Raw genomic sequence first — 24,341 nt, 5'->3', positions numbered from 1 at the left:
TTCCCACTGCACATCTTGCAGTGGGAAAAAGATCTAGCTGTTCTATTATTACTTGTAAGTGATTCTTTAGATTCCCCCAAATGGACCCAATAATTAAAATTGCTAAATATGCAACCATCTACTCACTACAGACACTCACTTTGAATTCCTAGACCTTTGCAGTTGTTTACTGAGCGTGTTTCATTTAATATCCTCAACAGGCTGGGAGTATGCATATAAACGATTACTGTGCCTCAGCTGATGAGTGGAAGTCATTAAGCTGTAACAGCTTGTTTACCTACGGTTGTTTATCTATGAATTTATCCTTTGACTTTTCAGGTCAAATAGATTAGCCCCATAAGAAGTGTGCTCCAGTGGTGAGATTGAAACTAAGTTAAGAATACAGAAAAATATCTGAAAATATTCTTGATATTACAAGAGCAAGCAGAAATAGTTACATTATGGGTAGAAGAAGAATCAGAAAAGAAGCACACTTGATGTGCTTGAGAAGTCTACTAAAAGCTATCCCTTTTTTATTTTTTAAATTCTAATAATTTCTAATCATATCGAACTAAGTAATTTATTTTGTACTCATGGCAGCATACTTAGCAGAGTGGAAAGTCAGACTTCAAATTGTAATACGGTAGCATTTTCAAATGTGAGAGGTCATTTGGAGCATCGGCCTGTTCAGTTGCATTATTGCTTAATGTTTCTCTCTTTAAATGCATGCCTAACTCCTTTGTGGCCTTATCCAAAGCCGCTCTTACTGCTGGAGGCCCTGCACCCTGCACGTTCTCTATGCGGTGTCACAAAGCAAAGATTGATTATGTCTTATATGCGTTTTGTCTCAGATTTTTGTTTGAGAATGAGGAACAGTTTTACGTTTAGACCCAGAAAAAAAAAGCTTTCCTTCTTTGAATTAAAAATGAAACAAAATGGGGCAAATCTTCTGAAAAGCTGTCTTTAAGGGGAAAAAAACCCTTTCATTTAGCACAGAGTTCCTAAATCTTTTCTACACCCCGCAAGCCTCCATTAGTTGAACAGGATTACAAGCAGTTTACATCAGCAAGGTGCTAGCAAGCAAGCATGGCCTCAGCCCCAGCCTTCTACACACACAGAGTCGTTTCACCACCCAGCAGTGAAACGTGTTCAGCAGACTGTTGAGTCCCTTGTTCTGTGTCATAAAATGATTCACTTCAGTAAATACCATTCTGGCGAAATTCAGTGAGGAATAGGAAACTTGATGTCACTGTAATAGCTTTAAAGGGCAAATTCAATTGTCCCTGCACAAATATAAGTAGTGGAAGGCTGAGCATAAGACGAACAAAAAATGATTTGATTAACAGATCATTTAAAGTGGAAAAGGCACAATGACTTATTCAGTGTCTTTGTGTAGCACAAACAAGATTGCCAAGGGGCAGAAATATTGTTGACGATAGAAGCAGCATTAAAGCACAGACCTTCTGCAGGAAAGACCCTTTCTCTATTCTATTTTTCTATAGCATCTAGATCCTGAAGGATTCAGTAAAAGTTCGAGTTAGTTGGTAACATATTACAGTACTGCTGGAGAGGTAGTGCAAGGTGGGAAAGGATGGGAGACCAGGAACTGTATTTAAATCTCTGAAACAAAGATATGATTCTAACAACTGCTAGCAGGAAAAGGGGGATGAATCTTGGTAGGGAAGCATACATAATTTGATTTTTTTTTTACTTTTTTTGGTTGTCTGTACTTAACTTTTGTTGCTGGCTTTTTTTTCCTGGTTGAACGGATCTGCCTCCACGAACAAAACTTTTTCTGACACCCTAACATGAATTATAAGCTGGATTTGGAAGTGTGCTTACTGGGATGAATTAATGAAGTAGATTTCCGTGCATCCCAGCACAACTGTTGTGCATCTGGCAATTCCTCCCATCCAGCAATCGATCTGCCTGAGCCCAGACAGCAGATACTTGAGGCTCTGGGATCCAGCACTTGAGGTATTCTCAGCCTGGCAGTTTTCCTGCTACCATGCTTCATTTCAGAAAACAGGCCCTAAATTATAAAGATGTTTCCAGGTTCTTCCATTTTAATAATAGCAGAGCTTTCAAGCTGACCAGCCAAGCATGGAGAAATACACTCGTCTCGTTAAAAATTCCCATGCTGCAGATCAGAGCAGAAACTAATTCACTGTCAGGAGGTACTGAAAATGAGAGGTGTCTGATTCTCTTCTTTCTCTCTGTGTTCCCTAATCAGCTTGGTTCCATATTACTCCACTATTTTAGCTGTGCTTCCTCAGCTTGTTCGTCACCGTGATGATCAAAGCACCCACCACTGTTTTCTCCTCTTTGAAAATGATGCCGAACACAGAAGGCTTCTGGAGTGAAGCAACTTGGGTTGATTCACTGCCTAAAATTTGTGCAGTTGTCTCTTGTTCACCATGTACAGGCAAAAATATGCTAATTTGAAGCTCATAATGAGACACAAGTGTACTTCATCTGGAATGACTTATCATTCTGTTTCAAACATTTACCATTTACATTCTTAATTTTTTTGTGAGAAAACAATATTCACAATACAACGTGTGGCTACAGTCAGAATGACAAAACTTAAGTAAAGCCATCTTGTAAATGAGATATAACTGCATTCAGAAAGCTCTTGTCTATAGACCATATATCTTTGCAAAAGCGTACTTCTAACCTCCTCTTATATATGGGGTAACTTATTTCTGTTGAACCATATGCCATAGCTGTGTGTCATGTTTGTAATAAAGAGCAGGACTGCATATTCTGCTCCATAAACAGTCAGCTAAACCACTGATAGAAGACATTTTAAATATTAATTCAGGGGTGGGAAAGAATATGATTTTTAAACTGTAAAAGCACTGTCTCAAATGAAAAACATGGGACATGAACAGGAAAAAAGGCAAACTAGTGAGCTGCACGGGAACAGCATACAGCCAGGTGCTGTGTCCTAAAAAGCTGTTATGCAGCCTGAAGTAGGCAGTGTACATGATTACAAACCTGTGAAGAGTGTAAAAAGAGAATTAGTCAACAATTCCTTACATAGCATGAGAAGAAATACTGCTCAGTTATTAAGTAACACTGGTCCTATCAGAGAGAATGAAATCTTGTTTGTTTTGGATTTTTAAGATCTTTTTGTTCTAGTGAGTAATTTTGCAAATGCAAGTACTTTATTTCTTCTTAAAACGTAAATTTCTATCTCACTATGCTGCTCCCCAGATTATAATGTCATCCATCCCTTTAGGGATCCTCTCTCAGAGGATGAACTTCCAGTCTCCAAGAGGCCGGCTCACTGCTGGTCACCGAAAGTTTTCTCACCTCGTTCCTTTGTGTTCGCTCATCCCACAGCAGGTGCCTGTTCACTAGTCATTTTTCTGCTATTGACTGCATTTATTCAGCATCCTTGGGGTGTTGGGGGCTTTCTTCATATATGGTCTAGTGCCTCTGTTCATTCCCTCTGGAAACCAAACATTCTGTTCTGTTAAACAATTTATTCAAAATTTCTTATTTCCAGCTCATATTTTGGAGTACTTAAATCTCTCAAAGACAGAGGGAGATAGGCGTTTAGCCCCTTTTTGAGCTTTCTGATAGCTCACTGCATTGACATACAAAATGTCAGTTATTTGAAAATTTTACTTTGACATGATACCATCTGATGTACGTAAATTACTTATGCTTATTGCACTATCTTTATTCAATTACATTAAAAAATTGAGTGTTTGTCATACAAGCAGGAATAATAATTTATCATGTCAGATGCTCAAATCTGTATTTCCCTTTTATCCACTGGAAAATCCAAGGAAATTAATGAAATCTTATTTTTAAAAATGGGGTTTTTTATTTTAATTCAAGTATTTTGGCTTCTTTCATAGTACACTAGTCTAATATTATTCCTGTTTCACCAGAAACATGACCAATGTCTTAGATAACATTCCATAAATTACTTACGATTTCAAATTAAGGGGATTGAAATTTCTCAGAATGTGCTCAAGTTTCACTTAGCTGTAAAAAAATGGAGACAAGACATTATTCTTTGTGGAAATGCTGAGTAAAAACAAGGAAAAGCTAACTCACTTCTATGTATTTGAGGAAAGTAGTTGTATGTGCCCTTGAAATTTGTATTGGTAGCATTCCTGCATGTGCTTTTGTATCAAGATTTCCAGGGCTTTCTATCTCAACTACCATAGTAAATTTGTCCTCTGTGGGTGGCAAACACCATTAGTAACAGAGCCACACACTACAGCTGTCGGAATTTCCATCCCAAAATGTTCAGTTTGAAGTATGCAGCCACTGCTTCTCCTCCCCTCCATCGTGCAATCTTGTTTGCAAAGTAAAAGGCAATTGCAACTTTTGGGTGAACACTTGCAAAAATACATTATGGACATGAAGTGTGGAGGTTTTCAAGGGAATCAGTGCTTTTCTCCTGTGTGGGAGTGTCACCAAGAATGATGTCTGGAGTTGGTTCACATTCTGATCAGCAGCCCACAATACAGCAAAAGGCTGATTGCTGCATACCATTGTTTGTTGGAAAAAGTGATACTCCAGATATTCTTTTTAATGTCCTCTTTTTCTTACCCAAAGAAGAAAAAGATCTGTAAATATCCAGTGGACACTTTTAAACCACTTCCAGACATGCCTTTGAAAGTCAGTGGGTGTCAGTGGAATTCCCTAAGAACTCAAGGCTTCTAGGAGTAAATCATCAGTGGTGACATTAACACTCAGGTTTTCCACTCTAATTGCCATTTCTTCTTATTTCCACCCTGTAAATCTTTCTTTGTTGAAATGGAAAGAACATCTTTCCTTCAGTAATTGACATAAATTTTGGAAGATCAAGTATATTGAAGTCTCTGGCAAGGGGAAAAAAAAAAATCAGTGAGCTGCTATACCAGGTAATTAGCACAAGATTTTCAGTTTTAAAGCTTTACACAACATAAATTCAGAAGCTCTTTTTTAGGAAGAAAAAACATTTGAATCAATACTGTCTATTGCAGCCAATAACTGTATCTTATTAAATGTTTCCTGACAGCCCACTAGCCCAGTCCTAAAAATGCATTAGTTCAGCAGTTCATAGTAGAGCCAGACCTAAACAGGTATCACAATTCTATACAGGCACACAGAGATTCGTTGAATGTTGTTCATCTTGGCCATGTGGCAATTAAATGTTTGTTGATTTTCTATGAGTTTTTGTATATTGCAGGTTTCTTCCCCTTTCGGTGGAAGGTTGTATTGAGGGCCAAAATATTGTGAAACATAAATGTGATCATCTTAGCATAGGGAACCACATACAGGTAATTCCATAATTAGCAAACAAAGGAAAATTAATGTTGTTTTTCATACTCATAATGTTTCACATCTGAATGGTATTCATTATAGATTTTGTTACACATTTTATGTATTTCGGTTGGCAAATTTAAAAAGGCATCTGAAATGCAGTATTTTTTGTGTGTGTAGCTTTGCTTTTGTTCTTTTTTGTATTGGAAATGCAGCCTTGCAACATGTGCATGATTGTAGATTTACATAGTGTAAAATTACTGTAATTTTATCTGTTCAGTTCAGGAAGCTAGAAAGGGATTTAATAAGTAGTAAAGATTAAACTAGGAAGTAATATAAAGGCAGAGTGTATATATTTTGCACTTTTAAATAATCTTTTATAACAAGAGGACCTATTATCGTATGGTATACTGTAATTCCACTTTCTAGTGATACTCTTGCTATTGTCACAGTGTTGTCTTTACATCTGGATATGAATAGTTTGTAAATGTACACACTTCCAGAGTGATTTCTATAATGGAATATGTACTCCCTGTCACAGTTAGTAACATCCAACTGGAAAAAATATTCACCAAATATTTTTTTTATAAATTATGAATGTACAGTGTAAATTAGCAAATCAAATATTGTAGCAATGAAGAGATGCACTTTAAAAATGTAAAAGTGTTTATCTCCAAGAGTGTTATTTTGTATAGATGTTTTTGAATAAATAATTTATTGCTCATTGGTGGTTTTGTCTCATTTATGAAATTAATATGAGGGATTTGTTAACATCTATTTGAGGTTTATATTTTATCACCAGGGATTTGGTGGGTTTCTTACTTGCAAAAATGAAAGTTTTTTAACTGGATCAGTAAAGGGACTTAGTCACATTTTACTTTTCATTTAATAAATCATAGTTGGCTTGATCTAGTTCCTATGACAAAGCCTAGGTGTGACCCATGATGCAGCCCTCAGTCCTTGTCATGATCAACCAGTGAGGGGGACCCGGCCACAGCAGCTTCCTTCAGCCACAAAGACCAGGTTTGGCCCTGGAAATCAAGGTATGGAGAGAGGGATACATAACAAGTGCTCTCAGTCTCAGTCAGGAAAAGATTACAGCCTTCAAAACTGGGCGTAATTCAGATTTGTAATTTGAGATTTCCTGTATGCTTGTTCATTGCTTTGCTAACAGAGGAAAAATGTGACACGTTAGGATCACTGTCAACTCTACTGGGCAGATATTTGGAAAGAGGGTTTTCAGAAAAGTTTTATAAACAAATATTTTTTAAAGTCTTCTAGTATATCTAACCTCTAAGAAGAAAGACGTTTACCACGATATAGGTGATACTCTTATTGTTAATAGTGGAATCATCCACCTGCAGGGACTGTTGATTGTAGAAAGAAATCCTTCCTAAAGGAAATAACAGTATTTCAAGAAGAACAGAATATATTCTGAATGAAAAATAAATCCTGACTTTAAACCTAAGAGAAAAACAGTATGTGCTACTAATTGTGCTGAGCCAGCGTAATCAAAGACAACCTACAAGTAGTTAACAGATTTCAGCCACCCCGTCCCTTAGATTTTGAATCAAGTGGTATCCTAGTATCTCAAAAGTGTATCTGAAGTGAGACTTGGGCAACTAAACTGAAAGTAGATTGAAAAAGCAACCACAGAAAAAGTGTTCTGTTTGTCACCAAATCTGAAGGTTGTAAATCTTCGTATGTCCTTAATATCCCAAATTTCCATGTATGCTGATGTGCTCTCCATGTAGGCAGAGGGCAAACAATCGGGAGGAAGGCTGCTTGGTCCAGGGAAAGGCTTGATTCTATAGTGCATTTTGAGAGCACATTCAGACCAGTCTCTCCACAAAATGACATGGCAGCTGCCATTTCTATTAAAATATGTACATCCAGGTGGAGAGAGTGACCCCCTTATTTAACTGCCTTTTGATTATAGCAGTGGATGCAGAGGGGGAAATATTCTTTTAACAAGCAACCTCCTAGAGCAGCTAGGTATCGTTTTTGCCTGTGCCCTTTCTCTGCTCAGGGCTACGCACTAAGATGAAGAAGCAGAGGAGAATATGTGCCTGCATTGTAGGTGACAGTGTGGCATTTTAACTCCAGCAGCCCCTGAAAGGAGCTTAGTTTAGTATGCCAGCCTTTGAGAAGCAGCAATGCAGGAAGGACAGCAGGGGCAGGGCAGATAGCCAGGAGGGCTGCACGCTCTTTAAGCAACTACTCCTCTTTGCCTTGGCATGTGCTGTGGCCCTTGGGTACAGTGTCAAAGCCGCCGCCTTCATCCCAAGAGGCTGCTGTGAATGGCAGCACTTTTTGGCCTCCTGCTGAGGTTGTGTTTCTGTTGAGGGGAGAAGGCAGATCTGCTGAGCAGGGAGAGTAAGCGCAGATTAAGGTGCAAGCTTCGGTAACCCAGCAGGCAGGGCACTCATCTGGGGAGGTGTAATCCTGAGCTCTGGTCCCCTTTCCAAAGAGAAAAATGCAGAGATGTGAGGAAGGTCTCTTTTATGTGCAGCTTAAATTGCATTTTACTATGACATATTGGACTTCACTTCTCTGTGGTAGTAAATTGTGCTTCTCATGGCAATAGATGTAATTGCTTTGCACTAAATTATATTAACTATTTCAGATTGTTTGTTCTACTTCATGCTTGGAATGACAGAGCTGAATTATTTTCTGCAGTACATAGCTCAAAAGAGAAGAAACTTCCTGCTGATTGAGAAAAAAAAAATATGGGTTCTTTTCAACTGCAGAAAAAATTTTAGACAGTGGCTAATTTTAAAGTAATAACACTTCTTTTGTTCTTATGATTTTTAATAACGGTTGCTGTTAGTTGTAAACTTCCTGACTTTTTCCAAAATTGGGAGCTGTTCTTCACAGTTCACTTTTTTTTGGACTAGGTCATACTCAGTCTTCACTGCAGCCCATGAACTTAGGGCTGGTAGCATTGCACCTGACACAGAAATGGGTAGGTTAATTTTTAAATAGTCAAAGAGAAGAAACTGTCTTCCTTTTTTTTCTTCTGAGAGCTGGACTCTGTTGTTCATATGCAGCCGTGTTTAATGATTCAGGTGCAGCTTTTGTGCATCTGAAGGGGGAATTTTATGGTATCGAAAGTGGAGCAAGAAGAGCTTAATGCTACTTGTTCGGTATCTATGCCATCTGTGAAACTCCCATTGCATGAAATACTTATTGCCTAGCCAGCACAGAGGCAGCTGGTCTAAGAGGCCACCCTCTCTTACCTAAGAAGCTGCAACAAGCTCAGATTTGCAGAACAGTCTTTTCTTGTGCTCCCAGAGTGGGCAGTTCCCAATCCGGCAGCAGCCCCAGGTCCGTTCTGCAGACAAACACCAGTCTGACAGTTTGGTAGGGAGCACTACAAAATCAAAGGATTTTACTTAAAGGATATTTGTCTAACTAGCATGAAGTATTACTTCTTTATGGTTTTTAAAGCATGTAAGACCTTCCCTGTTAGATACAAAATTATGATGGAAATCAGAAGAATGGTTAAGTGACAATTAAGAAACCCAGGACAGAAGAAGTAGGGTAAGGAACAAAGAATATGAAAGAAAATAGAGAGCGGGGGGGTCGGAGAAAGGAGTAGAAAAAGGAAGGTAGAGGCATAGGAAAGGGGTGGAAAACTGGAAATAGAATTATGAGATTGACAAGAGGGACCTGCATGAAGACAGTGAGAGAGGTAAAGGCAAGGTGAGGGAAGGGATAAAGGGAGTGTGTCCTGGCCTGGAAAAATGGCAAATGCCTGTACCTTTGACTGAGAATTGGAGTGGCATTCCCTTTCAGATGTTAACATTGAGCACACTAAGGTGTGCACTGGGGTGAGGGGGCAGGAAGCAGGATGGAAAAAACACTGAATAGGGCTGGGTTAAAGAGGTGTAAGGTAAGACATTTCCTGGTCATGCAGGTGAGTTGACAGTTTGTACCAACCATAAAATTACTGAAAATTGCTAGACAAAGATGAAGACTGAAAGGAAAGACCTCAAAAGGAGAGGGCCTTGTATTTGAAAATCTTAACACAGAATATTTAAATCTTATCTATTTTCAGAGCTATTTTGTTGTAATTTGTGCTCTTATCTAACTCACTTTAGAGATTAGGTGTACTCACTTTAAGGAAATGGTGAGACAGTTATACCTCAAAGCTTTGGCCAAAGTGGGGAACATGGAGAAAAAGTGAAACTTCAGGTGATAAATGAGCTCAAGGTAAAATACAGCTGAAAAGAAAAGAGATGAAAGTAATTGGGGGTTTGAACAGAGACTAGTAAGGGAAAGCAGAGTCAGAGTGCTCTGTAAAGGGTGCAGAGACACCTATTTCCTATTTCATTCTCTGAGCAACCTTTTTATTCTTGAGAGCTGTTGGAGCTGATCAGTACAAGATATTGTGAAATATGAAAAAAAAATATTAGCCATAGGGTGTTACTAAAAATACTTTTAATGGAGGACCCTTTACATTTCTGTAAGAGGGCCTATGTAACTAAGGCACATCATGCCCATGCCTGTTTAACTTTCCAGCATCTTCTAAAACAGTGTCTGGACTCCAGATCTCAGATCCAAATTCTCCTGCCCAAAAAAACGAGCACACCTGTCAGTTCACTGTTTAAGATGATCCATAAAATACTGGGCTCTAAAGGGAAGAGATGAGCCCACTGTCTTCTACACCTTCCTTCTCCTTTAACTCCCATTCTCAGGACAAAAGGAGCATATGTGCACCTGTACAAAATTGTACATACTGGAACACCCATAGCTTCTCGAACGTCTCCTTCCTGGCTCTCAGAGAAACTTTCCTGCATCTGCTGTCCTGAAACCAAGATGAGCATCTGTTAAACCATTATGCAGACCTGGCACATGCACTATTTTAAAAAGAAAGTTATGGCACAGGCAGTGGAGTGCAAAAGTCATCGCAAACTATGGTCCCTGTGGGGCTCTAGCCATCTGCTTGCTAATTACATATACCACAGCCTGGCTGTTTCACGAAAACAAACATTGCTGCTGGCAGCTTCGTCCTGCCATATAATTACTGCAACTGGTGCAGGCAGAATTCCAGGAAAGTTATGCCTTTTCTGCCCATTACTGTTGCCACTTTTTGCATGTTCCCCCTTTAAAAGATACACCTGCTCTTTCTGCCACCTTCTACCTTGTTATAACCTACTTACATCTGCCTTTCCCAACCTGTGCTAATCTCTCTCTGACAGCAAAAGTACATCACATTACCCAAGATGTGCTTACTGTGCCACAAGAACTTTGCTAATGTTGATATGGCAATGGAGTATTTAACATCTTTTATGCAACCTTGCATAAAAGTCACCTTTTTGATAAGGCAGATATATTCACTGCCTTGGACAATAAAACTGTTTGTCTTAGATGAGATCTCAAAAGGTGACGGTTAATACAGGGCAGTCAGGGCATACTCCTCTGGTGGCCAAATCTCTAGGAAATACAAGATCTGCACTCATCAGCATCTTCCTTTCCTCCCTACTGCTTTCCGCTATGTGTGAATAGCTCTCCCCTGTGCCCAAATAGTTGACAACAGGGAACAGTAGTCCACTGTGTTCATTTGTTACAGACAGACTTGAGAAAAAACAACCTATGAGAATGAGCATTGCCTCCCCTAGATCAGAGGCTGTTTGGGCCCTGTGTTGCACTGCTGGATCGTTATGCTGTTGCACAGGCTCACCAATGTGATGAGTTTTTATGAATGCAAATTCAGGTTCTTAGATGCTATTGCAGTTAGGCAGCAACTAAAAAGAAGTTGAGGATCTGAACTTCTCTGTGCCTCAGAGGGAAGAGGATATGGACATAATTTCTAGATTTATGTATATGAAGAAAGCTACCTGGTTCATAATATTATTTGGTTTTAAATGATATATGAAGATTATAAACATATCTGTATGAGTTACACACACAACTTCAGACTCTGCTTAATAATTCCTGCAAGTAGAGGAGTGATTTCTTATTCATGGTCCTTCAAAGGTATTACATTATATTTGTCACATCCCAAAGCTTCTACTGGTCCTCTTGTATAGTGTGTCCTTATTTATGGATGAATATCCACACCAAATTGATTAATTGCGTCCTCCTGCTAGAGCTCTAGGAAGTTCATTTTATCCTACAGAGTGGCCAACAGCAGAGCTTGGGCATGTTATTAGGTCTATTCCATCACACAGTGAAGAGTCCGAGATACTTCTGTATTCCATGCTGCCTACATTCAATCACCTTGAAAAATTGATTAGAGAACACCCTTTTTTCCCTGCAGCTGTTTCTCTAGTGAAGATACTTTCAGGACTTCAATACCAGTAAATTAAACTATATCAGGAGAAGTTCAGGATCTGAGTTATGATTATCCCTGAGGTAAAATTGTGAAAATTGTCTCTGATACGATTTGCCCCAGGCCAGCCACAGCCTCTAGGCATTGCTGAGGAATTAGCATGGGCCAGGCACTGTTTGTTACAGGCAGTTAACTACACTCATCTGGATTTGGATAGAAGATTTCCAATAGTACAGATGAAAGCTGTAGTGTCTCACATGCATTTAATTTACTCTACAAAACAACTTTCCATTCCAGAGACTTCAGTCCACCATACGGCATTGGCACCTTGTACCAGAGAAAGGCACCCATGTCTTCGTGTGCCTTCTGGATGAGAAGTTGTTATTTGATCTTTAATAACATTACTGGAAACTAGAAAGAAAGCTGGATATCAAAATGCTGTAAAATTACACAGTACAAAGCATGGTATGAAATTACTGCACTTATATTACAGTAACATTGACATGTATTTTGAGTGAGTTCAGTGGTGCACAAAACCATAAGGTTAGAGCTCATTTTGCGGGGCACATTTTGCCAGTGTTATACCAAAAAAGCTGCTTCCCACCAAAGGACATTTCTCCCAAGCATTTATTTCTCATTAATACAAATTTCATTATTTCTGATGGGAACTGTGATCCTTTCAGAAGGCAAATAATTCTGCTGTCAAATACCATGGATCTTACTAGTGCACAGATTTGTTTTTCTGTCAGCCAAGAAAGTGCGTCAGGGATCAACTGCATAACTGAAGCAATAAGGGGTACATTGTTAAGAAAAACATATTTTCTAACCCATAGCAATATGCAAAAATGTCCAGGTAATTTACAACAATATACACATGAGCAGATATCAGCTGATGTGCCAAGCAAGACCTCATCCCAGACTGCCCATAATTAACTGCCCACGTAACATTATATACCCTGCACTAAGCTGGTGTTTAAAAAATCAGCCAGCCAGGTGGTCATCGATGGTAGGCTGCCCAGCCGGACCTCCTCGCTGCCCACAGCACAGAGTTTCTGGCCAGGAAGCTGGGCAGGAGCATGGGCTGGGGAGGATAGAAGGGCACTGTGTAAGTGTTAGCTACCAGTCTGCAGGAGGAGTGATGAGAACACAGGGGGAGGCACAAAGCTGGTGTTCTTTCTGTCAGTTCTTGCGTTTGTGCTCCTTCTTGCACAGAGCTGGTACCACAGTACCAGTCACTGGTACTCAGGGAAATTATATGTGAAAGCCCTGAACTAAGGCATGCCCAGGGGGCCAGGGGCCTCTGCAGAAAGCTTTCCTTCTCTTTTTCTTCCTCACTGCACACCCTTACAACCTCTTCCAATATTTAATTGATTTTTTTGCTACTTGCAAGTTATGTTTTATTTCACGGTCAAAATTATTTAACACCAGTACAGCTCACAGGTACTGTAGGTTGTTATACCTTTTTCTGCAGAATTGAAAACTTGCTCCCTATAGGGATTTTTTTTTTTCCCAACAGTAAATGCTCAACTACATCAGATGTCACTCCTCAGAATTTTCTAACCAAACCAAGCACCTTCACTGTTTTCAGCCTCACATTGTTAAAGCTTACTCACAGTCTCCAGACCTCAGAAGTGGACATGATGAACTTGTAATAGTGTCATCAATTCCATACATTGACACCAGATTAATTATTTCTTTTTTAATTCTCCTTTTCTATCTCAGGGGCACACATTAGGTTCTCTTGCCAGAGAATTAACCTGAAGGTCTGTTGAGAAACTTATCAGTAATGATTCCTTTATATGTTTGGGTTTTTTTTTTTCCTGAGCCACAGCTTTTTAAGATTCTCATCGTATGTATGTTATCTGCACAATTTATTTCCAAAGTCAATGCCTTATATGTAGCTGCATTACAATAATATTGTTATATTTGTCAGTCTACCACAGTATCTATTATTAATTTTGCCTCAATTCAGATACGAAGACTTCAGTGACAAGATTATTTCTTTTGTTGTGTCTATCTCTATGTGATTTCACATATATATACACCTACAAAGAAATACACACATTCACACACATACTCTTCCCTGTTCCTTCAGCTACTTGGTAACCTATACAACCTATACTTAACTGTTTACAAAGTGCTGATTCTCATTAATATTTATTTAAATATGATGGGTTTTGTTCTTGTTATTAGTTGCTATTTAATGCTGCATGCTTGATAATTCTCGTGTGCCTTTTTCAGCTGGATGTTTCAACGAAAAATGAGAAAGCTGTAACATCTCTTGTTTGTTCAGTCTGAGATTTTTCTAAAACATACTTTATCTAGCTACAGAATGCTTCAAACTCAGCAGGGCATTAAAAATAACAGCTCAAGTTTTGTGGAGCCTTGACATGACGTCAAATAGCCAAGATGTTTTTATTACTCAGTCATAAGGCTCACTTGAACACTAAATGTCCCAGAGAGTAGTGCTGTGTGACCTCTTAATATTGGCACTCATGAGGAATGTTTCATTTAACTTCTTCAGATCATTTACTTTCCTGATTTGTGACAGACTAATGGAAATTTGGAGATTAATTCAGAAGCACACTCGTTTGCTTGAGTGAATATGAACTTGAATGAAAACAGTTCAAGAGTGTCTCATTTGATTTAAAATGTGTTTTTCAATTAACAAAATGTGTTTATGATGTAGGATGTGTCTAGTGAACAATCCATCTAATGAGCTGGTGGCCATCTTGAGAGATTCTTTTACTACTTGATTTACTGAATAGAAGTCTAATTTTTCACTGGCTGTTTGTTTCCCTTTATTACCTCTTTCTCCACACTGTTTGACAATTCCACCTCTGAAATGATTTCTTACTGTGTTAGTATCTACCATTGCCTTTATCTTTGGATTAATCAAACAATTAATTAAAAAATGAAATAATAAATTTGGAAAGTCAATGCCACTCTTGGGAAAATGCAATCTACCAGGCAATTCACTAAAGCAGACCAGCAGAAGACATTTAAGTGTGAGGAGGAATTCAAGCACTGCTACTCCACGTTATTGGAACTTTTGTGCCCACAAAGAGGCTTCCACATCAGAACCTTGGCAGCTGTAATGCCTAATTTTGGGAAAGGTATCCTGCCTAGAAAAACACAAGCTTCTGGACAGTGTGCAGAGAGAATAAGGCTCTTCAGAATGGGCTGTACCAATGCTGTCATACTGAGACACTTGACCAGGCTAGTAACAATAGCTGAGAACACACAACTACCATAAAACGTGCTTCATGGTATAGCATTTTAAGTGCTCACTGCAAGGCAGTGTCTCTCTCCAGTCATGATTCTCTCTTCTCTCAACAAAAATCACAAAAATGATCAGAGGGCTGGAGCACCTCTCCTATGAAGAAAGGCTGAGAGAGTTGGGGTTGTTCAGCCTGGAGAAGAGAAGGTTGCAGGGAGACCTTATTGTGGCCTTCCAGTACTTTAAAGGGGGACTATAGAAAAGATGGGGGCAATCTCTTTAGTAAGGCCTCTTGTGACAGGACAAGGGGGAATGGTTTTAGACTAAAAGAGAGTAGATTTAGACTGGATATAAGGAAGAAACTTTTTACAATGAGGCTGGTGAATCACTGGCACAGGTTGCCCAGAGAGGTAGTGCAGGCCCCCTCCCTGAAAACCTTCAACATCAGGTTGGACAAGGCTCTGAGAAACCTGACCTAGTTGAAGATGTCCCTGCTCACTGCAGGGGGGTTGGACTAGATGACCTCTAAAGGTCCCTTCCAGTCCAAAGCATTCTATGATTCTATGATTCTCTCCTTTTACAGGGGTCTATGTCCTTTTCTTGAGCACTTTGACTACTCCACCTCTTTTCTTACTTTCATGTGATGAGTGCAAAATGAAAACATGTTGCCACTGCCTGGATTTTTACAGTAACTTGGTGTTGGGAGGCAGGAAGTGAAAGACATTGGTCCAGTTCCTACTGCTGTCCAAGGAGCTTCTGATGTAAGAGATCAATGCATCATGGCTCGCACCATGGTTCCCACCACCGAATTATTCACAGAATATTTCACTTGTTGCAAAGCACTGCAAAAGGAAGGCAGGAACATTTCCTATCTGTGGATACTCTGAGTATGGTGATGAATCACTCTTAGTAGTGGCACCTCCCAGTTTTCTTTCTGGGATCTTAAATCCTCTTGTGGATTTGTCACTGACCGTGCTGAAAGCCTCATTCACAGCAGGCAGAATACTAAAATTGGTCCCTCATAATTGTATTAGGTGGTCATTGTTTTATTTTTGTAAAACAATTTCTGTTTACTGTTAAGTTACAAAAGATCATTCTTGTTCGTCAACTTTAGTCAGTTTTATGGCTACATGACATATGCTGTATCTACCCACCATCCTTAAATCCAAGACATAAACTTCATTATATGATGCCTCCGTGGTCTCTGCAAGAAGGCCATGCACTGTAAGAAGGCAGATATCTCACCATTAAGCTTACCATTAAAATTATCTGTCTGAAAGAGATAGAGTTTGGTCTGAAATCAGTGCTTTATCAAGATGAAAGGTTAATCTTCTGTCTCATTTTAAAAAGAAAAGTTTTTGTGATTCAAAGCACTGAATTTCAGACCTTCTGAAGACCTTAAAAATTGTTCATCCCCTCCACATTCTTCCACATAAATCATAATTTGCTCTTCAGTTAAGGCAGAATTTTCAAACAGTGATATGCAGGGTTGGCATGAATTCAGACACAAGAAATTGAGTGGCCTCTCCTCTGCAGCTAAAGTTACCTTTGAAGAGTCTTGTTCTGCGTGTATTACAAAGTATAATAAACCACAGCACATTTAAAAACAAAATCTTAGGAACAATTCCTGTAACTTGAGTTTTAAATAATTCTTTCTTGCATGAGATATCATGTCAATTCAGGTTTAAGTCAACATTTTAACAGGACAATGTCACTGTCTATAGATTTATTCAGTTGATCTTCATTGAATTTCGGTAGTCCCAGTTATTCACATATTATATTCCACCTGTTTCTGAGAAAAATAATTTATCTGAGAAGAAAAATAATTTATCTGAGGACAAATATCTAAAGGATGGATGTCAAGAGGATGGGGCCAGTCTCTTTTCAGTGGTGCCCAATGACAGGGCAAGGGCAATGCGCACAAGTTAGAACACAGGAAATTCCACATGAATATGAGGGAAAACTTCCTTCCTGTGAGTGTGACAGAGCAGTGGAGCAGGCTGCCCAGGGAGGTTGTGGAGTCTCCTTCCCTGGAGACATTCAAAACCCGCCTGGACACAGTCTTGTGTCCCCTGCTCTGGGTGTCCCTGCTCAAGCAAAGGGGTTGGACAAAATGATCTCCAGAGGTCCCTTCCAACCCCTGCCATTCTGTGATTCTGTGATTCTGTGATAACTAATCTGCAAAGGCAGAGACATTACTTTAGAGAAAAAGCATAGCATTTGGAAAACCAGGCACCAAGTCATCCAGATGGATAAATAGTTTATTCAGCCACAGAACATCGCACTCTTCCAGATCAGCAAGCTGCTTGTTCCTTCTTCAAGCTCACTTATTGCAGCAGTAAAGGTTCAAAGGTCTTCTCTTCCTTCTTTGCTAATAGTACTTACTGCAAATCTGGATGCTGTTAGATACTACAGACAACTATTTGGTTATTTACTGGCCTACTTCTGTTTATTTTCTGATCTTTTTAGCTATTTGTTAATTATGTGATAACAATTTAATCACAGACCCTGAGGAAAATTTAATTACTCCCCCCCCCCGGCCCCAATCTGTTACTCACTGTCTTGTAAAAAGACTGAAATAATACCTGAACTATTTAGTTACTATATAACTATTTGGCCACTGTATGTAACTGTATTTTTTTGCTTATTATTTATCCTTTAATTTAAGACAGCTACATATACCAGTTAAACTGGGCTTCGAGTCTAAACATAAGCCATAGAAATTAGACCAAAGAACCATTTAGCTTTGTATTTTGCATTTGACAGCAAGCAACTGTTAGTTCTGAGAGAAGCCTATAAAAGAAGAAAAATTCCAGCCATAGTCCATTTGTGATTCAGGGGTTTCTTGATGCAAATCTTGAATCTCATAGGCCTTGATATATTTTTATTCCACAAAATTCTCAAAACATTTCTATGAACTCATTCAAACTTTTTTTACCACACCTTCTCAACACAAGCTGTTCCAGAGTGTAACTATGTGTTGTCTAAATAATTGCCTTGTTTTGTTTGTTCTCAACCTGCCACCTACTTGACCCCTAGTTCTTTACTGGAATTGACAGTGAATGATCATTACCTATTCACCCTCTTCATCTGATTTCTGGCTTCAGAGACCTCTGCAAGGTATTCTCTAACTAAAGTGAAGAGCAAAAAAATGTTTCTAATGAAACTAAATTAATTCTAGAAAAAAAAATCAAAGTTCTTAAAATTACTAGAAGTCATGGTGTTGATGAAACCCAGCTAAATTGATCTCTCCTTGTAAACTACTTTTCTTTCACTTTTTCTTGCATTTTTTGACTTGGTGACATTTGCTGAACTAACTAGAATGAGACTAATTACTGTTGTTTGTATGACGTTAAGCTGGAACTTCAGCAAAATTGCTTCTGTTGGAGTATTGTATAGTTCTATGCACTTTTTGCCTCTCCTCTTGCAAAACAGAATTCTTGGAATTTTAATAGCCAGAACTGATCAGAGACTATTTTTTTCTATTATTGATTAGACATCCATATTAACAGAATGTCCTTCATGCCATGCTAGACCCCAGGATTGCCACTAGATACTACAAAACAATGTAAACTGCTATAAAAAATAGCTCCTGCACCTGCACAGATTTATCTTGGAGGTCTCTCATTCTAATCCAATCCTTGTAAGAACTGATGATGCCTCAGAGATCCTGGTAGGGCTGCAGGCTGTTACAGTGCAACTGTAAGAGTTGTTCTAAGGTTAGAGAAATTTGTTCCCTGTATCAAACATCAGTCAAAATTGCATAACATTTTACGTAAGGGCTCATTTTTCTGAATACCATAGTAGGTCTGCAGAAATCCATATGTGTGAATAATCTGAAATTTTATTGCTTTGGTGTATTTCCTTGAACAGAATTTATCTTTTTATCAACAACTCAAAGATTTACTTTATACATCTTAAACTTTTAAGAACACAGATACAGTACTGTTCTTCATGTACACATACAAATCTTGGGAATACAACAAATTGAATGAGTCAGCCTAAAACTTAATATTAATATAGTTAACTGTTAAGGTTCACTGATGCTTTTCTTATGAGTGGTGTTTAGCATAAGGACGGTTTTATACTTGTCATGTACTCCATGTTTGGACAGTCGTTGATCTGTGCAGTTTCACTGCTATGCAGAAAGGTCTGACACCCTTTCTGCGGAAAGAATAGCTGAAGACAGGCAGCCAACAGAAGATCCAGAACAAAGGGGATACATTCAGCAAGATATTAATCCAAATCATCTGCACTGGCATGTAGGCAGTATATGAATCTTGGATTCAAAATACTACTGTTGTTCCTGAGCCACTAAACTTTGCCCTCTTAATTCTTTTTCAGCAGATTTCAATAACAGGATTTGGAATGAGCTCCACTAAGAATGGGATACAAAGACATCTGTCTATATCAGTCCAGTTTAATTAAGATTTCCCACACCTTCTAACTAAACTTGTGTTTGAGGTTTAGTGGGGATTTAAACATTTAGGCTCTTAAATTAAAATCAGGAAAACACAAAACAGATACCGTCATTCAAATTTTTCATCACAGGTCCATCATGTAACCAATTAAAGCCCACTGTTGGCAAATACTTCAACTGCAACCAATGAGCAAAGAGGTACTCATTTAAACAAACTTTGATGTAGGTAAGCTCTTTTTGAACTAAATAGGGAAGCTTTGATTTCTGACTGTGAAAGTGCAAAGAAAATCAGACCTGGTTTTCATTTTAAGAAAGCCCCTCAACTCTCAGAAATGAAACCTGTGATACATGCAAAGTGTATGAAAGGATGTAGGTGAAAGCTCCTTATTCTGTTAGGTGTTTGGACTGGATCTGCCTTTCTCAATGCTTTGCTGTGCCACGGAAGAAGTCAGTCTTCTTTGTGTTTTCTTATGTAAGGAAACAACCTTAAAATATTTGCAAGGGGTTTAAAGGGGGATTGTAAGTTTGACTTCTTGTCTGCAATCTTAAAGCCCCCAACCAAGAATCATAAACCTGCTTTTCCAATAGAAGTCTGTTTCCCTTTATTCTCTGCTTACTTCTTGCTCATATCCACTCATCGTTGCAGGGAACAGGGTTATGGATGATATTTGTGAGCTAAAGTTCGCTATAATAACAACCTTGAATTTTGCCTCCAGTCAGTTCACATGTTTGTAGGTTTTCTTTCACCACCATATACCACAGCCACCAGCTTCAGGATGCTCCCTGCTACCCAGTCCCTGCTCTACTTATCACCCATGGCAGAAATCAAAGCACTGATCTTTGGCTCTACCTGGTGATCTCCCTGTCAAGACTAGCAAAGATGAATTGAGGGAATCCTCAATCTTGATTCTGGCCCTAATTTTGTTCTCTCTGTCTATATAGGAAATTGAAAAGACCAGCCAGTTAGATTCTTTAGGTCAAATATGGGCTTTAGAAGAAGCAATAGGATTGAAAAATATGTAACTAAATAAAAATAGGTAGGCTCAGAAATGTGAAATAAATTATCCAAGAGAACAAAACAAGATCAAAAGTGCTGCAAGGTAGTGGGAAATCTGGAGCTTATCTGAGTTTAAAAAGGTCAGTTTGGTAAACCACCAATGCTAGAACACAAAATAGAACACAAAGTTGCTTTCTTTGTCAAATACATCGACAAAGAGAACTAGTGAAAAGTGTACCCAGAATTTAGTTTATGGCATAACATGGAAATTATTTTTTTTTCATCTGAAGATTTGTCTTTCACATTGCCATGAAAACAACTCTAATAGCAGAACTGTCTGCACAGGTAGCTCTTCATGCCTAGCAGGACAAAAATAAACAAGTCAAGCATTAACGTCAGTTTCCGCTTTGTGGGAACATACTGTGGACAAAAAGATTTTGAAATCATTTGCATTTTTAAAGCTTGAGTGAGTACCAGTGCATAAAGCTGATAGCCTAAGCTGGGCCCCTGGAAAGTACTTCACTTTCATATTTCAGAACAGTTACTGCCACCGATAAAGTATAGAACTGTGGAAGATAATCTCCTCAGCAGACAAAAGGTCAGACTATAAAACTTTTGTTTGCCATTTCCAGAAGAAATTTGTCATATTAACACATGAAATGTGAAAAGAAGGGGTGTTTTCACATTGAGTTTCTATGGGAAATATTGCTTTCCTGAACTTTTTTTAATTTTTTAATATTGATAGAATATAAAACTAAAAATATTTTAAATCTTTCAATCTCCAATCAACATAGCACATGTGAAAAATGTTACTTCTTGGATAGTTTACAGATTTGTACAGCTGTAATAACTACCAGAAAACCAATCCAGTTAAATGCAGAATGTAGCTCATATTTGCCATGTGAGCATATTCACTGTGCTGCCATGTGGATCACATGGTTATACGTGGATAGGAGTACAGAGGAGTCTGATCAATGTTATTATTAGCTTGGCCAGTTTCACGGTGTTATGTGTAAGGATTAATTTACAATCAAATCATGTTAGTGCACAGAGAAGTTCAAAATGAGTGGTAAGTATTGCTGAATTTCTGATACGTAGGCTAAGTGTTGCTGATATTGTCAGAATATATTTTGTTATAAAATGAAGAGATGTACTTCCTTGTACTAGAAGTTTCTCAAGATGGAAAAAAAGTGGTTAGGAAGGAAGGAAAAAGAGAAAGTGAATTACAGGTATTTCTAAAAATTAGTATTTTTAACATCAAAAAGATAGCCAAACATGTGGCTACAAATCAATTTAAAAGTAAAATTTACCATATGCGGGAAATTATCTATAGTATGGCTTATAATTACAAGATGAAGGTATATATTTTGTCAACAATTATCACTTCTTTCTTCTAGATGAAAGTGTTCCTTATTCTGGGTATTTCAGCAGCTATAGCCTTCACAGCTGTTTTCTTTTCTTTCCTTCAGATAGGCAAAGATATCCTCTTTGGTAAGTAACAGAAAAAATACATGCTCTTTTCTTTTGCTGGCGATTACTCTGAAGCTGAAAATACACTGGAACTGCAGACAGTTTAGTAATGGCAGTTTAGCTTAATCTCTTTTTATGTGCAAAATACGCTATCTGATTTCTGTGAGAATTATTCCACCGGTGTTTCATTTTAAAATGCAGCTTCATAAATTCACAGAGGAAAACTTTGTATGTGTAATGTATCTCAATTATGTTTTCTTTGACTAGGAGTGATTTTACTTCCTTAGTGACATTCATATGTCAGGTGACATGTTTACAAGCATGGTTGCTGGATTTCTTTCCCAGACTGCCAATCACTATGTGTAGTCATTCTAGGCTAGAGGCAGTCGCTGTAGGGCATCCCGCCTGGCACCCTGCTGCTGGCCCATGAGGGTGCACATCTCCTGCTGGGCCTTTCTCTGCTAGCACCCTGCAGGTACTGGGCAGATTTTAGAGCATCTCAGATTGCAGTGGTGTCAATGTTCTAACAGTATAATCTTGCCATTTTAAACATCAGCGCTATTTTATTTGCATCTATTCAATCTAAAGCAGTTAGATCTAGTAGACTAGTAATATAGCAGACACTAGGTTGAATTTCAAGAGTATTCTGTAGAGACCAATTTTACATTAAAGTAGGGCAGAGGTGATGAAGAAACAGGATTTCAATCTTTACATTCTCTTAAACTATACAGCTGCACATATGATTCATAAAGGATGGTGATATGATTCCTTAGGAAAGTTTTCACCTGAATTTAGTGTAGATTCACAAGTAAAATAAAATTGTATCCAAAATAAGCTAAACAAAAAGCCATTACTTCCGATGGGAAATCTTTTTTGGACCACCACTGTGAAACAAGTGGATCCGATTTATTTTCCATATTGGATTCTCCAGCTGGAGCTTCCATATTAACTGTTTCGAAAGATGTGGTCTAGGATGAGGTTACATTGTACATTAGTTAATACAGAATGAATATATATGAACTGTAAATAAATTAAATAGATGGACTGCATATGATTCTTTTTTTTAGTAAGTGTCCTTTGGTCTGATGGGGACAATACAAAACAATGCTTAAGAATCACATTTCTTAAAACACTGCATTTTACCAAAATTATACTTCTCAGTAGTAAAAAGGAAGAGAGACAGTGGAATTCAAGTATAGCAGGTAGATCTGCTCTTCTAGATCAAAGTCTGAATCACTACTGCATGAAGAACAATATTTTGAGCAGAATATATTTCTTGAAGGTAAACCCCCTAAAGGTAATTTAAAATCATGCAATACTAAATTCTAAAAGAAATAGTTGTTGTGTGGCCTATAAAGGTCAGTCTTAATTTTTTACATAGACCCAAAACCATTTTCAGACATGACAGAAATCTGAATAACTGTAAACAAATCGTCTGAATATTTTATCATGCATAGGTGAAACGGAAAAATAACTACTGCTATACTTAGATGCTGAGATCTTCAGTAGAGTGGAGTTGAATTTTGCCTAGGAAAGATTACTTCTCATCACACATTATTTTCCCTTGAGCTGAGTGCCCTGTTTGAAAAATAGATCACAGAAATAGCACAACATAGACTACAGATAAAATATGTCACCTAAAACTACACTGTACATAAATGATGAGCATTTGTACATAAATGATTGTTAGCTATCTATTATTATTGATTATTTGTTTTCTAAGAAAAAATAGGTGATCCCACAAGATACAAATGAGAATTAAACCACCGGACTTAAAATATGACTGATACATTTAATATAAAGCTAGATGTACACAAAAAAGGAAAAATCTATGTTTCACGATATCAATATTCAAACTAGTACAGCTGAAGTATTATTAGGTTCATATATATCTTTCTATCAAACATAGGTAGAGAAATGAGAATAAGGCTTTCATGTGTCAGATCCCAGAAGGTCTTGAAGTTTGTTAATTATGCTTGAACATGGATTTGAATTCTTCGTGTGGCTCTGACCAGCTCATAGTACTTGCGAGGGAGGCTCAGATTTGTCCTGTCAATCCAAGGACAGTATAATGCAAAACACATATGAAGCCGAAGGAACATAACTGCATACACAGAGCACAACATATTTCAGCTGGACCTGTTACCATCGTACTACATAACATGTGCACAGACAGATTTATAGTGGAAGAAACAGAAAGAAAGTCTAACTGTCCAGGCCTTATACATTAGGGAAGAATTGATTTACTACCCTTACCTTACCTTTCAGAAAGGTCAGAAGCCACATTAGTTTCAGGAGCACTAAAATATGGAGATCATTTAATGGGGAAAAATTAAGCATACCTCAATATTACAAACCTGTATACTTTGTAAATGTAATTATTTTAATAAATACGTTAATTAATAATCTATCAATTTTTCTTTCTTTTTATTTTTCCCCTGGGGAGAAGAAATTGAAGATAACTGCATTACTGAGGCTATCCAGGAGGGCTCCAGTCTGGTGGATTATGCTGCACATTATACACTGAAAAGGTAAAAGAAAACATTAATGAAGGATCTGTTCAGCAAAAAAATTTCATAACAGAGAAGTTCGAGATCAGCCTGTTTCTTTGAGAAAGCATATAATGATACATTGTATTTATGATCACCTGAACCAATATAACCTTGTGCATTGTGACCACAGAAGCTGCTCTCTTAAAATGTGAGAA

At 38.1% G+C, this 24,341-nt stretch overlaps 1 protein-coding gene across 1 annotated transcript in view; it reads left to right on the top strand.

Moving 5' to 3' along the window:
* Window positions 1-21,561: 21,561 nt before the first annotated feature.
* Window positions 21,562-24,341, top strand: part of TPO (thyroid peroxidase) — a 43,177-nt gene continuing 40,397 nt past the window's right edge. Inside the window, 3 exon segments of the mRNA XM_075089838.1 lie at window positions 21,562-21,655; window positions 21,836-21,886; window positions 24,084-24,165. Coding sequence (XP_074945939.1) covers window positions 21,562-21,655; window positions 21,836-21,886; window positions 24,084-24,165 — 227 coding nt within the window.

The sequence above is a fragment of the Phalacrocorax aristotelis genome, chromosome 3, assembly GCF_949628215.1.
Source record: "Phalacrocorax aristotelis chromosome 3, bGulAri2.1, whole genome shotgun sequence".
Taxonomy (NCBI): domain Eukaryota; kingdom Metazoa; phylum Chordata; class Aves; order Suliformes; family Phalacrocoracidae; genus Phalacrocorax; species Phalacrocorax aristotelis.
The sequence above is the reverse complement of the archived record's forward strand: the minus strand, read 5'-3'. Positions and strand labels throughout refer to the sequence as shown.